Consider the following 14,621-nt stretch of genomic DNA (forward strand, 5'->3'; position numbering starts at 1 on the left):
GTAAAAATATGCCATCCTGTGTCTGTCTGCTGGAGTTAACGCTTGGGCCAGTGAGTTTCAATTCAATGTATTTTTGCTCTTTAATCAGTTTTTCTTAGAATGGTTTCTAAAAATGCATTTATTCACTCAGGGATAAGGGGGAAAACTACCTCCAGTCACTGACTTGCCTGTGATAGAGAGGCAGAATCTCATTTTCACAGATACCATTAAAATATGCACCAGATCTGTAGAAAGAGCTATTTTCATGTTCCAGTCAACAGCTCCATATGAAAGCTTCTTTGCTGATCTGGATAAAAAGGAATATGTATGAAAAAGTCTTGAAAATGGTTTTATAATTTTTTTTTATTTTAGCCACCAGTCCAGTCAAAAGGATATGTGCATAGAGTTTGATATTCTTTCTTTGTTTTTCAAAGAACACTATCCTAAAAGATGACGTGTTAAGGAAAAATAATAATGTTCCATGGTCAAATAAATTTGGGAAATACTTCTTGCTCTATATCCCCCTGTTGGAGCATTACACTGAATATTGGCATGTCGAAAGATCTGGGCAGTCCTAAAATTAAAATATACGTTTAATTTTGCTTAACCCAATGTTTATCATATTTATTTGAACCAGGAACATCCAGGAAACTAGTGTTCCAAAGAATAAACATTTAGAAATACCCTTGTAATCCACTGGTTCAAATAGCCATTTTCAGACCCTTGCTAATTCAGATCCTATATCAGGCAAAGATTTAGAGGCCAAATCTGTCATGTTAATGAACTGATGCCTCAGCATGCATTGCGGGTCCAAAATATATAAAGCAGTTAAAGGCTGGGCCTAAACAAATATTATGGTGAGAGAGCACATAGTTCAGAAAGAGCCTAGCCTGACTCTCAAAAATAAAGGGGAGAAAATCAATGAGATAAGGGGTTCCCATCTGCTTTCTGAAAAAAACAGTTTAAACAGGGAAATGCCTCTCTTCTTTCCTTTGTCTGGCTGTTATTTTTATGCCCTTTTTGTGAATAGTTTAATAATTTATTTTATCAATGTCATTGTTTCTGCAGTTATTATACAGGTGCTTGAGAATGTCAATGTTAATTTGAGAATGAAAGTAAATTTATCTTGAAGTAACAGTGATCATACAGATGTGGTTGGCCCTGTTCAAGTAAGCCTTTTCTTTCCTTTACAGCCAACATATCAATTGTAGACATAGATACTAACCAGGAGGAGAGCATAGCAACTTCATCTTCTGGGAACAACTTTGGTCTTGACTTGAAAGCAGATGACAAAATATATTTTGGTGGTCTGCCAACACTGAGAAACTTGAGGTAATTTAGTGTCTATTTAGAGCTAAGGATTAAATTTTAATTAAATGGCCACTCTGTAGAGTTCTGAAGTTTAATTACAATAGGAATGTCACATAACCTTTAGTTGCAGAAAGGCTTAATTTAAAAAAAAAAAAAAATCATGTGACATGTTAGAACAACACCAGGATTTAGAAACCCAAGGATTAATTTGATATCTTTGTTGAAGAGATGGATGGAAATCATGATTTCTCTCATATTCACCTGATGGAAAGAATTATAAAAGTAATTAAAGGTGGAAACTAGAGTTGAATGTGCATCTTGTAATTGCAGTTCCCCTTGCACAGTCGCTAGAGATAATGGGAAGCTGACACTGCTTAGTGTTCTAAAACACTAGAACAGTCAGTGTTCCAGGATCTTGGGAGTATAACCTATTTTATTGCTAAGCATTAGCATGCTAATGATATGTTGGAGCTTTCCCATATGCCTAATGCTAAAGCTATATTAGGTATTCTCGTGCCCATGCCAACATTTTTTTTTTAATTTCACATATGTTATATAGATAGCAGGATGGGGAGATATAATTAACTCATAGTTTAGTTTAAAAAATAAATGCAAGTAACTAAAAAAACCTCAGAAAATATTTCATATGGTATTTAATTAATTTACTGCTTGTTGTAAAACATCTCATAAGAAATAAAAGTTATAAAGCACTTGATGCTCAATAAATGTTAATTGAATGTAACTAGAATGGATTGATTTGATTTGGTTAAACCATAAGAGTTTGCTGCAAATACAGACTACCATGTTTTAAATTTTTGTTTTGTTTAGTTAGTTTTTAGTGGTTATAAATGTCCTGTCTCGGTGTTTCTACTCGAAAAAGACACACCACAGTTGGAGGGAATCTCAGAATAATTAAAAAGTATGGTAGTCGGTTGTTCTCGTATTTTCCAAATGAGCAGAGGAATTTCAACCTCATTTTATGATAGCTAGCATACTGACTGAGTTTTACTCTTCTCCCTGTACCTGAACTCATAGACCAGGCAACTAATTACCAGTCTTTCAAGGGTTTACGTTAATAAACTTCATGGGGCAGATAAACCGGTTCTGCATTCATCCACACTATAATGTACTTGTGTTAGGATTGCAAACTTAAAGTGTCTGGTCGGAAAAAAACATTGCAGATCAAATATATTTGAGTAACGATGTAGTGATTACTCAAAAATCTATTTATTCAGTCAACAAGTGTTTGTTGAACATCTACTCTGTGTCAGACACCATAGAAATACTAGGGATCCAACAGTTGCTTAAGTCTAAGATTTATTTTGCAAGATCATTCAGTAAATTCCCTTTAAGTGAAAATAAGGCTATCAAGGCATTGCTTTATATATTCTAGTGATGACTTGGTTTTAATTACCATAAAGTGATTTTTAGGTATTATCTACAAAGGTGTATATGTTGAACTACGTGGAGCTGGGTTTATGTATTAGCTTTCAGACTACATATCTAATGAGTCTGTATCACTAAGATGTTTTTACTTGCACAATACAGCATTTTATAATATTTCTATGGCATGGCACATTATTCCGATACAATCTTTAGACATATATCTGTGATTAAGCAAGGAGCCACGCATTCATAGTTTGCTGTTATTTTGCCCACAGACAGGATCATAATATGATTATTATGTAAAATATAATTATTTTGTAATTATATTTTGTAAAAATATAATTTTACATATTATTATGTAAAAAAAATAAGTAAATTATTTTTACTTATATTAATTTCAAGCTCCTTGAGAGGCAATATTTATCAGCTACTCATGAATACTACAGCATAGCAACATTTGTGCATTTTCCCATTCATAAAATAGATTAAAATTAGTATTTTAAATTTCTACTTCAAAATAAAAATTTCCCAAGAGAATAGTATGGAAAATGGTCATCTTTGGATTCTCATTCCACTGTGGTCAAGGGCCTATGTCTCTTTTCTGTTCTGTTGGTTTTGTTGCATTCCCTTCCTTTTAAGATCCCTGTGAGATACTTTTTAAAAAGACTTATGATTAAAGTTTATTGTTTTACTAAATGAAAATGCAATTATAAGTAAATTGTGTTTTTCTTTTCTCTTCCCTTTGACCTAGTATGAAAGCAAGGTAAAATTTAAATTATGCATGCCTTCTTCAAGTGCATGGGTTGGGTAAATGTGGCTTCTTAGATAAAGCAGTGGAGATGAAGAACAACACCTATGCAGCTTTATTCCTAGTACATTTCATGAGCACGTACTGCATCCTGAGAGTTCTCATGCTGTCCTTTACTTACAAAGATGCTGCTGGCTCACCCACCATGAATTGGGCTGCAATTTCGCTTGTTTCACCAGCCACAGCCACGGGGACGGATTTGCTCTGCTTTTCTCAACTGCCCGCGCACAGTGCCCCCTGGCGCAGATATGCGGTAGCACACGTGCCAAGGGCAGCTGGTCAGGTTTACACGCACAGCGTAGTTCAGCGAAACAGAGTAAAGCGGTCTGATGGGTTGAAACCTGGACCCCCATCTCTGTAGCACTATGCTGTCTGCTGAACAATTAGCCTGTGCTCCCAAATGCTCACCAATGCCTTGCTGCTTTTTGCAAGCCTGCAAATATGCAAACGTTTACAGGGCCCTTGCACCTCTTCGCAAAGCTGCTTATTTATCGATTTGTTTATTTAGAATTAGCTATGAAGCCAGATAAAAGGAACCTCTGGAAATACTATACTTAAAACAAGTGTTTGCCTTAATGGTGAAGAAATTTGTAGACAGCCCCCCTAGCTTCCCAGGAGCATTTCAATTCCCGTTTGCGGAAAGGCATTAGCATGAAAGCTATGAGGTGCAGGCCCCTGTATGTGGCTGATCAAACCCCAGAGATGTGCAGGGCTGGCACACGCTGGCTAGAGCCTGGTGCTTTGGTATTTCAGAGCCCAACTATGCCATCGTTCTGGAAAGGACATAATATGGCTGAGCTTATCCAAGAAATTTTTAAAGCAAATGCCAGACTTCTAATACCAGAAAGTAGAATATACAGAAATGAAAGTATATACAAAAAATAATCCAAGTTGTTTTATCACAATATAGTGATGAGCCCAGTCATGCTATTTGCTGAGATGGCTCAAAGGCAAAGCCTGGCTTTCAGTGGAACTATATAAAACTCTGGAGTGACACTGTGTAGCTTTGTAATGCTGCCTTTGAGGCAAACAGAGGAAACAGAGGCCTTTGGTTACCATTAGGAGTCCGAACACCATATGTGATTGCTTATCCCCCGTGCTTTTCCTAGCACCTAGCCTGCTAAATCATCGTGTTTTGAAATAGTTCATTGTACGTCCATGAAACAGTGAAATATATAACTTTTAGAAGTGATTTACTTTATTGATAAGACCTCTGAAAAACGGGATAAATTACTCATCCTCTAAAAGAAAATGAACACTTGGAATGAAATTCACCCATTCCCTTCACTTTATAAATAAGATTCTAAGCAAGATGCTCACCCTCCAGTTGGGCATGTTCTTCGTAATAACCAACTGACTAAACAGAAGGAGAAGACCTTGGGAATAAAGGGTAATGGTCAAAGAAAATGAAGCGTTTCCAGAGAGAGAAAAACAAAGAAACAGAACAGATACCTGGCATGACATAAATCACCAGCTACACATGCCAGGGTCTGAATTCCTTTCCCACCTTTTTTTCCTCATGCCATGTGTTTTATATTGAAGCAAAAAAAGGGAATCCTGGCATCATGGGACCATGAGGAGAGAATTAATCATTATCCTAATAATATCTTGGTGTTGGTTGGACAGGTTTTACAGATGCTTCTTAACACCAAAAAAAAGGTATTTTTTAACCCAATAGACCTGTACTATTCAATATGGTAGCCATCAGCCACAGTGTTCAGTTTCAATTAAATAAAATTAAACAACAGTGTTCAGTTTCTCATTGGCATAAGCTTGGTTTCAAGTGCCAATGCCACATGTGACTAGTAACTACCAATTTGGACAATGCAGAACAGAATCTTTCCATCTCCACAGAAAGTTCTATTGGATAGCACTGCTCTCGACTAAATAAAGAAGTATCGTCACTGACATTATACTAGCTTCTGTTTATTGAACACTTACTGGGTGCTAGCATGTTTGTCTTTTCCTAAGAAGTAATGAATAAAAAGTAAATGCTCAAATGTTATTTGGGTATAGAAGCCATTCAACCTTATTGGAAAAAAAATGTATGTTTTGTGCCTTTGGTTGCTTCGTTTTGTTATTGCTCCAATATAAAATAAGGATTTGGGGATCATTCTGTAAATCCAGTGTTGAAGTATTTTTTTAGACTATGTAATCCAAAAGAATGTTTCTTAGGCTTTGTTTTAGTTAAGCTTTAAAGAGAAATACAATATTATCTTAATCTTCAGCTGCCCCTTGTCCCCCCAAAAAAGTCTCAATGACAAAAATATTTTTCTCTCAAAATAAATGAGTCCAGATTTTTTCCTAAATTTTGAGCAAGTTTTTTAAACTTTTTTGGTATGTAGTTTTATTATACTGTCTACACAACTGTCTATGCTTTGGTACAAAAAAAAAATACATTTCATTACGCATATGAAGCACTTAAGAAATCTGTTAATTTCTGTACCTTGAATTTAAATGCTGTGGTGAGATTATTTAAAAGAGCAAGAAGAACTACATAAAGATTCTTTCTGCAGGATGGGGGTAAAAAATGCACTTAATCCAACCAGTAGATAATGGAACCACAGTTTGCTAGTTACGTGTGTACGCATGCTCACGGTTCAAGAAATGTGTGCCAGTCCATGTGTCCATTTGCTCCGTATGGCTTGCGTCCCATAGTCACAAACACTGTACTGCCATTTCCCTCATGCTGTTGCTTTTGTTTTCTGTGAAACTTTTCAACAGACCAGAAGTAAATTTGAAGAAATATTCTGGCTGCCTCAAAGATATTGAAATTTCAAGAACTCCATATAATATACTCAGTAGCCCTGATTATGTCGGTGTTACCAAAGGATGTTCACTGGAGGTTAGTTTATTTTTAATGGCTTCCAAGATGCTTTCGTCTCTGATTTCATTTACTTAGTTTGGGTGCTCTTACAGGGAGTAGTCCCTTGTTAATATATTTTAAATTCCTACTGACCCTTGTCTTAGCAATTCTCAAATAACAAAGCAAGATTGAAGCACTTCTATAAATTACCATAATCACATAAACGTAGGAAATGGTTTGATGAAGACCCAAAATTATGAAGCAATTTCCCACATGTATAATAAACACTTCATAACATGTATTTTTAATATTAATCTCTTCTCTGGTTCTCTCTTCATTTCCAATACTACTTCTCCCTTTTCCTCATTTTTGTCATCTATTTTAGATTTATTTTATCTTTATGGCTTACATATAGCTTTTTAGCGACCTTAATTTTTTTTCCACATTTTTTCACATTCCACATCCATGTTACACAAATAACAAGTAACCATTTACACTATAAACATTAGTGCATAGCATCTTGTCTATAGTTTGAAAGTCAAACCTCCTTTTCTTTGAAAATGGCACGGATTAAGAACCATCTACAAAGACCATCTTTGACAGGACTGCGAAGTCCCCTGCTATCGGGTATCTTCAGTATCTTTTCTTTGTTGCCAAAGCACGTCCCTAGTTCCATTTAACTCCTCTGCCTTGACTCTTCACTGGGCGCTGACTCAAAGGAGAAACACAGGTCCAGCTCTACTCTCTTAAAATGTCTATAAGCAAGAGTCAACAGTCATCAGGAAATATTAGTAAAAAGTTTACGGGCATCCTTAAAGTAATGAGTTTGTTTTTTAAAAAAATATTAAATATATCATGCTCATAAAATTTTGATTACGCTGATATGACACCACAATTCATTTTAGCTGTTTTCTCCACCTGGAATTATTTTAAGGCATGGCTATAGAATTCAGGGAAATGAAGGGAGAATCAGGAGAAAGAAAAAGTGAATCCATCCCTGAGACATGAGGTTTAAAGACTGAAACAGAACGTTCAGGGTCTTCATAGTTAGAGGCTCTAATTTGGAATTAGCCATAGATATCCACCATGAGAAGCTTGGGAATAAGGAATAGGAAGACACAGAGTTGAAACTCTAAGGATCCAAGCTGGCTTCTTTAAGAAAGTTTTATTCAGAGTTTTAATCTTCCAAAGCCTAACTCTCATCCACATCCAAAAGATATATATATGAGGATGGAAAACTGTCCAGAAAATGAATAGCCTGTATGTGTGAAAATCATAATTCTGTAAAGGCACTTTTCAGTCACCGGGAATTATTTTACAACTGAAATATGAGGCAGAAATGATGTGGATAAATATTGAAAAGTCTGCACAGTAGTTTTATCTGAACTATCCAAAAGTCTATGATTTGAAAATTGGAAAAGAAAATAGATGATACATTTTACAACACTTCTGTCACTTAACTGGGCCTGAAAGACTGTGCGGGAAAATATCCTGTGTTAGAGGATGCCTTGCTTTTACTCCAGCAAAATCCAGGACTTTTAAAATGAGCATTTTGAGGACTCAAAATGCCCAACTACATGGGCTTCCTTAACTAAATCCTAGCACATTCATGCAATGGAGTGTCCTCCTGCCTTTAAAAGTGATGATGAGACCTGTGTTTTCTGAGAGAGGTATCTCCCACAGATGCAGTCAAAAAAAGAATTTACAAAAGAATGTGCCTATCAAGATTTAGTTTAGGAGGAGAGAGGAAGAGGGCAAGGTTATGAAAAGTAAATGAATGAGTGCATGCATGATGAACAGATGAATGAATGAATGAATGAGAAACGCTATATGCTTCTACACAGCTTTGACATGGGATGATTTTTGCTTTCTCTCCATAAACAATTAGTTGATTGAGGGTTTTCAAGGGATCATGAGAGTGTTTTCCAGGGAGATTTAGCAAGATAGATTTAGACCAAAAGAAAATGTTATCTGTCAGTGGTAATCATCTGTATTTTAAATCAGAAGTTCTCACTGGGTGGCTCAGTAGGTTGAGCATCTGACTCTGGGTTTCAGCTCAGGTCATGATCTCAGGGTCCTGGGATCAAGCCCCACATCAAGCCCTGCATCAAGACCTACATTGGGCTCTATGCTCAGTGGGGAGTCTGCTTGAGTATTCTCTCCCTCTCCCTCTGTCCCTCCCCCTGCTCGCTCTCTCTCTCTAAAATAAATAAATCTTAAAAAAAAAAAAAAAAAACAGAGGCCAGAATTATTTTAACCCAGACTGCTCAGAAAGTTCAGTCACACCTAGAAATAATATTTCTTCAGTTGCTCCCAAGCTCTCCATATAGCTGTGAGTTTCATATTTTCTAAAACAATGTATTTCATGGTGACACTGAGTGCCTGGAGGAGGCTGAGTGAGACAGAGAAATTAATTTAAATTTTCATTTCTGATGCTTTCTTCTCTTTTTCCCTTTTACCCACAGAACGTTTACACAGTCAGCTTCCCCAAGCCTGGTTTCATAGAGCTGCCCCCTGTGCCAATTGACGTAGGGACAGAAATCAACCTGTCCTTCAGCACCAAGAATGAGTCTGGAATCATTCTCTTGGGAAGTGGAGGGACACCAACACAACCTCGGAGGAAACGAAGGCAAACTGGACAGGTACCCTCATACCTGGTTGACAGTGCATTTTCCTAGTGCTTATATAAAACACCTATTTTATAAGGAGACTGGTGAGACATTTAGGTTTTATAAATTGCCTTTGTATTTTTAGGTTTGCATCGTTTATTTCCACACTCATCTTTTTTAGGACAGTTATTTCCTGGAGGATTTTCCTTGTTGGTCAGCTCTAGGTGCATGGACACTTGTATTTGCGCCTGTATTTCATACGGGTTTAGCATATGTGTGTTTAAAGAGAGAAAGCTTCTATTCAAATTATAATAATTTTCTCTTGTCTCGAAGTCCAATTACTTACCGCATCTATAGATATCTTGCTAGGGTCCCTTAAATTCAAATTTAAATTCCTTCTAGGATCAATTTCCCAGTTTTGCTAGCCAACGTGATGCAGTCTATTGAAATCTGACCCACTCCAGTCTCTCTGGACACAGAAAAGGCAGAGAATGGACCTGGGATAGGAGAAGGCAAATAGAGCCCAACCCACACAAACAAAGACAGTAGCCTATGCTCAGGTTCACTCATGACATGAAGAGAAAGCCCACAGAGTAAGGTGTGAACTTCAATTTTCATACCCTATAACCATTTGATTCTGTTAAAAGTGATCTCTTAGGGGCGCCTGGGTGGCTCAGATGGTTAAGCGTCTGCCTTCGGCTCAGGTCATGATCCCAGGGTCCTGGGATCGAGTCCCGCATCGGGCTCCCTGCTCCTTGGGAGACTGCTTCTCTCTCTCTCTCTCTCTCTGTCTCTCATGAATAAATAAATAAAATCTTTAAAAAAAAAAAGTGATCTCTTAGGCATCATAACCCTTTACTGCCTTGATATTCCTCCAGCACTTTTGATCTTATGTTTTTAAATATATGCATTTTTCCATTTAATCTTGTTTTTCTCAGTGAAAGAGTTCATAGGAATTATCTAGTCTGCCATTACCAAAGAATGGAACGCTTTACAAATATGTCCTTAAATACGCATGCATCCTTATAAACCAGGTTGTGTTGTTTGTGATTTTATGTGTTTTTAAAATCACATTTATCCTTTAAAATTGAGTAGTCAGTAATATGGTTGACCCTTCAACAATATGGGAGTTAGGGACACCAACCCCCACCCCCACTCAGTCAAAAATCCACATATAACTCTTGACTCCCCAGTGACTTAACCACTAATAGCCTAGTATTGACTGGAAGACTTGCCCATAATATAATCACTAGATTAACACATATTTTGTATGTTATATGTATTATACACTGTATTGTACACTGTATTCTAAAAGTAAGCTTGGGAAAAGAAAATGTTATTAACAACATCATAAGAAAGAGACATACATTTACAGTACCATACTATATGTATCTAAAAAAAAATCCACATATAAGTGGATCCACACAGTTCAAAGCCATGTTATCCAAAGTATTATATAATAAATCTTATTCTTCTCCCCAAAAAAATAAAGACTAAACAAAATAAATTCAAAGATGTATAACCATGAGTAACGTGGGTTATCTCAGGAATACAAGACTATTTCAATATCAGAAAATCTAAAAACTATATAAACATCTCAATAGATGCTGAGAAACCATTTGGCAAAATTTAATACTCATTCCTGATTTAAAACAAACAAGCAAACAATCCAACATAACAATATGGATGGATATTAGAAACTGAAGAGAAATGAAAAAAATGTACGACATACTGTATGATATCATTTTTACAGATTTCTAATACAAGTAACACTAAACAGGGGCTACTGGCTTGCTCAGTTGGTAGAACATGCAACTCTTAATCTCAGGGTTGTAAGTTTGAGCTCCACATTGGGTGTAGAGATTACTTGAAAATAAAATCTTTAAAAAAAAGTAACACTAAGCAACATATTGTTTACAGATATGTATGTGAGTTTCCAGAAATAATTTTTAAAAAGCAAGGGAATGGTAAACATAAAATCCATGTTAGTGGTTACCTCTGAGATGGTGAAGCTGGGGGATGGTGTTGGGAGGAAACTCACAGGAGATGCAATGGATTGTTTCTTAAATGGGTTGTAGTTTTACTGGTATTCATTTAATTGTATAGTTGGGAACATGGCTTCATGTCTCTTATATTTTGAGGAATGTATCAAATAGTCATAATAAAAATATTCTTTAAAGAAGAGAGGGAGGAAAAAGTGTTATTTTCTCTCATTTCTTACTGCACATAATAAGCACTGAATACATATAATATTTAAATTTCCTCTTAAATTCCTTCTCTTTTAATCCTCAAAAATAAAATTATTTTCTCACTATTATAAATGATGAGCTAGTTATAATGAGAGGGCCAGATCAAACATTCTGAAGTAGATTTTCACTAAAGAATATGTGTTTCCTAGGTCACTGTCAGATAATTAAGCACCACCTACTGGTTCCAAATTTCTCCTCATCAAGACTAAGTAAATGGACTTAAATCACCAGCTTTCAGGATTGTTCTTAAAATAGAACCTGTGCCCATTAAAACAATTAAAAAGAAAATATTAAGTACCATAATGCAAAGTAAATTGGAAATAATATGTTAATGTTTCAACATTTTAATAATAATAAATATTCATTTTTTAAAAAATCTCATAATAAGTGCTATTTGAAAGAGGAAACAATGTTAAATGGTTCCAGTCGGTTATAGAATCAGTGCTGGTTACGTTGACATATTTTCTTTTCCAAAGCTAATGTTTTGATGCCATTGGGTTATTTGTGATTCTGTTCTGCTAAAGGAGTTTCTTACCTCGAACAATCAATCCAGCTGAGAAAATTTTAATTGAGTGAGTAGTTTGCAGTTGCCCCTTTGGTGGATGGTGAGCACTAGTCCAGGTCCTCTAGACCTTCTGTGTTGGACACACAGCTGCCTAGACGATTCAGTAGATCATCGAAGACATTATGATGTTTGATTGAAACCGTCTCCACCACCTCCGGTGACTCGTGGAGGACCGAATGATCATCGTGTAGCAGGCGCCCTCATGCTCCACAAGAAAGGGAGCACGCGTGGCTTTGGCTTTGGGGACTAGCACTGCATTCAGTCTCCCTGGGGTTCATAATCTGATCTCAAAACCATATTGGTTGCTATAGTAACAATAGCAAGAAGAAAGCAGTCGTGTTTGTGGATGAAAAATTGTCTTCCTTCTTTCTAAATGTGGGAGACAGGTTACATGTTGGTGACAGCAATCTATTCGACCAGCTCAGAGAACATATTGAAGGCTAACCACTCAAAATGCCATGAGATCGGGAGTCAGATCTGATGTCCAGAAGCTAGCTGTCCACTTGTGAATATAAGGAAGGAACCCTTTGTTTCCTGATGGGTTTTGCGAGTTAGAGACCCCGGTGCAAGCCCAGCTGTTCCCTTCAGCGTGGCAGATTTGCTCTGCAGAGACTGTTGTATTACTACATCCGCTCTCCACATCATCTAACAAGAAACAATGGTCAATGATTAAAAAGCTATTCTCAGCTGCTTTAAACACTCCAAGAAAATATTGAGTCTTAAGGGCTCAGGTAAGATCTCTGAGCCACAGAATCTGCAGTTCTGTCCGGGAACTTCTAAGGCTGTCATAGTTGAGACCCCTCTTTAATCTTCCATGACCACTTGCTCTTGCAGGCCTATTATGCGATATTCCTGAACAAGGGCCGTCTGGAAGTGCATCTCTCCATGGGCACACGAACAATGAGGAAAATCGTCATCAAACCAGAGCCGAGTCTGTTTCATGACGGGAGAGAACATTCCGTTCATGTCGAGAGAACTAAAGGGTAACAATAGCTCTAGACAATTTGTTGTAACTAATGTCAACTCCCCTGCTCACACGACCCTCTGTCGGGACCTTTGTATGTGTGGTCATACAATGCATTGCAAAACTGTCAAGTAGCTTAAGTTCATCTTCTTGACATTTCATGTTTCCGGGATCCTCATGTCCCTTGGCCCCTGGGAATTCTCTTCACGTTTTTATTCTGTGCAGTTCTCCACTCTCGCTTTGGAAAAACCGAATGCCTCTTCTGAAGCTGTAGATAAGAAAGATCCCTCCCTCCCCCCCGCACCTCTCCAGTATCCGCCTCTCGGTAAGGCAGGCGCAGAGAGAAGCATACAGAAGAGCTCAGCTGGACCCTGCAGCCTTTAGTGGCGGGTCTTTCATTCAGGTCCCAAAGCTGAGAAACCTGTCACAGACCTGGAGTCGGCCGCCGTGGCAGGACCTCCTGAGAGCCACTAAGTGCCTGCCTCATCCCTGTACCCCCTCACTGCCCAATAGGTGTGGGGGTCCCTGCAGAGTGGCTTCAGGAGGGAACAGAGCCCGAAGAAAAGACTGGAAAAGGCTGCTGTCCACCCATAAGTGCGTGGAGGTTGCCTCTCTGAGGGTCTGAAAGAGCACTTGCTTCCCAACCCTGAGTCACGAAATTGGCAATGACCACGTTATAAACCAATCCCTCATTTCTCCAGAATGCTGGGGCACTTGGTATTTCCTTTACTGGGAAAGTCATCTGTATTTTCATCAAAATGTTGTATGACAACTCAGGTAATTCATTTAGAAGGACAATTAGAGAAAAGGAAACCAGAAGCCCCGAGACTTCAGACCTCCAAGCCAGCAAGCCATTTAATTAGACTGAAGACATAGAAAAGACCTGGAAATGAAATGTGAGGAAACCTCAAGACACAGAGGTTATTAAAAAAAAAAAAAAAAAACAACAACAGTAGGCATGTGTAGCAATAGTTCAAGTGAGGAGATGCTATTCTATACAGACCTATATTTTCTAATTATCCTCTTGTGTGTAAAACAGTTTAGATAAGTAGCAAGAATGTTTTATCTTCCAAGTAAATGATAAAGCTTTCCTTGGCTTATTATTTTTTTTTTATTATATAGAGCATTAGGTTGTGGGCTGAATTGATACTAAACATTCTTGCAGAATATCTACTAAGTGAGATGTTTAGAAACCATAATTAAGACAAATGAAGGATCGATATTTGGACAAACTAAGAACTTTTTCTAACCTAATAGCCAGATACTGTGGTCATGGTCTCTGAGGAGGATTGCAAACTGAATTTTCTCATTTGAATCTTACAGACAACTCTAAAATATTGTTTTACATATCTCCCAGACTAGATTTCAGATTCTTTGTCAAACGTTAATCCTTCTCATTGTCGGAAGGACTTTTAACGTCTTTAAAATTTAGAGAATTTCAATAAACAAGTGCAGATTTGAGAAATACAGTTGACAAAAAAAAAAAAATCATCCGGAATATGTTATTTTGTAGAGAAAGGATTCTGACGTTCCCCAGTGCATTATGATGTTGCGCTAAGGTGTCCTTTTAACAGGTGTCTCTTCAGGAAGGGCATTTTATTATGCCAGCTTCACAGCTGTTGGCCATTAATCTAGCTTATTTGATTAAGTTCAGTGTATAGTACATCACTGAAAACTGGTCATTCAGTTAATTGGCCATATAAACAAACAGTTTTGCCATTCGCTGTTAATTAAAGGATAATGTATTGGACATATTAGTGGGTAGTCACTGAACTCTGTGGCAGAGCAAGAACACATTTGCTACCATCATGTCTCATTCAGCACTCTAAGGTCAAAACACAATCATCACCTATCCTTTCAGCAAGTGCTTCAATTAACCGATTAACCAGTGATCGCTAATGACCCTAAGAACTTTACCTAGAAACATTTTTTAATGCTTCGTAC

The 14,621-nt window shown here is 37.3% G+C and overlaps 1 protein-coding gene across 1 annotated transcript in view; it reads left to right on the top strand.

Moving 5' to 3' along the window:
* LAMA2 (laminin subunit alpha 2) overlaps positions 1–14,621 on the top strand; it is a 621,471-nt gene that overhangs the window by 567,963 nt on the left and 38,887 nt on the right. Inside the window, exons 52-56 of the mRNA XM_045865518.3 lie at positions 1,173–1,311; positions 3,428–3,439; positions 6,209–6,329; positions 8,756–8,932; positions 12,548–12,696. Of these exons, the coding sequence (XP_045721474.2) occupies positions 1,173–1,311; positions 3,428–3,439; positions 6,209–6,329; positions 8,756–8,932; positions 12,548–12,696 (598 nt within the window). The remainder of the gene's footprint in view (positions 1–1,172; positions 1,312–3,427; positions 3,440–6,208; positions 6,330–8,755; positions 8,933–12,547; positions 12,697–14,621) is intronic.

The sequence above is a fragment of the Mirounga angustirostris genome, unplaced genomic scaffold (genome assembly GCF_029215605.1).
Source record: "Mirounga angustirostris isolate CCGP_5_RB_7025 unplaced genomic scaffold, mMirAng1.0.hap1 SCAF_8, whole genome shotgun sequence".
NCBI lineage: Eukaryota > Metazoa > Chordata > Mammalia > Carnivora > Phocidae > Mirounga > Mirounga angustirostris.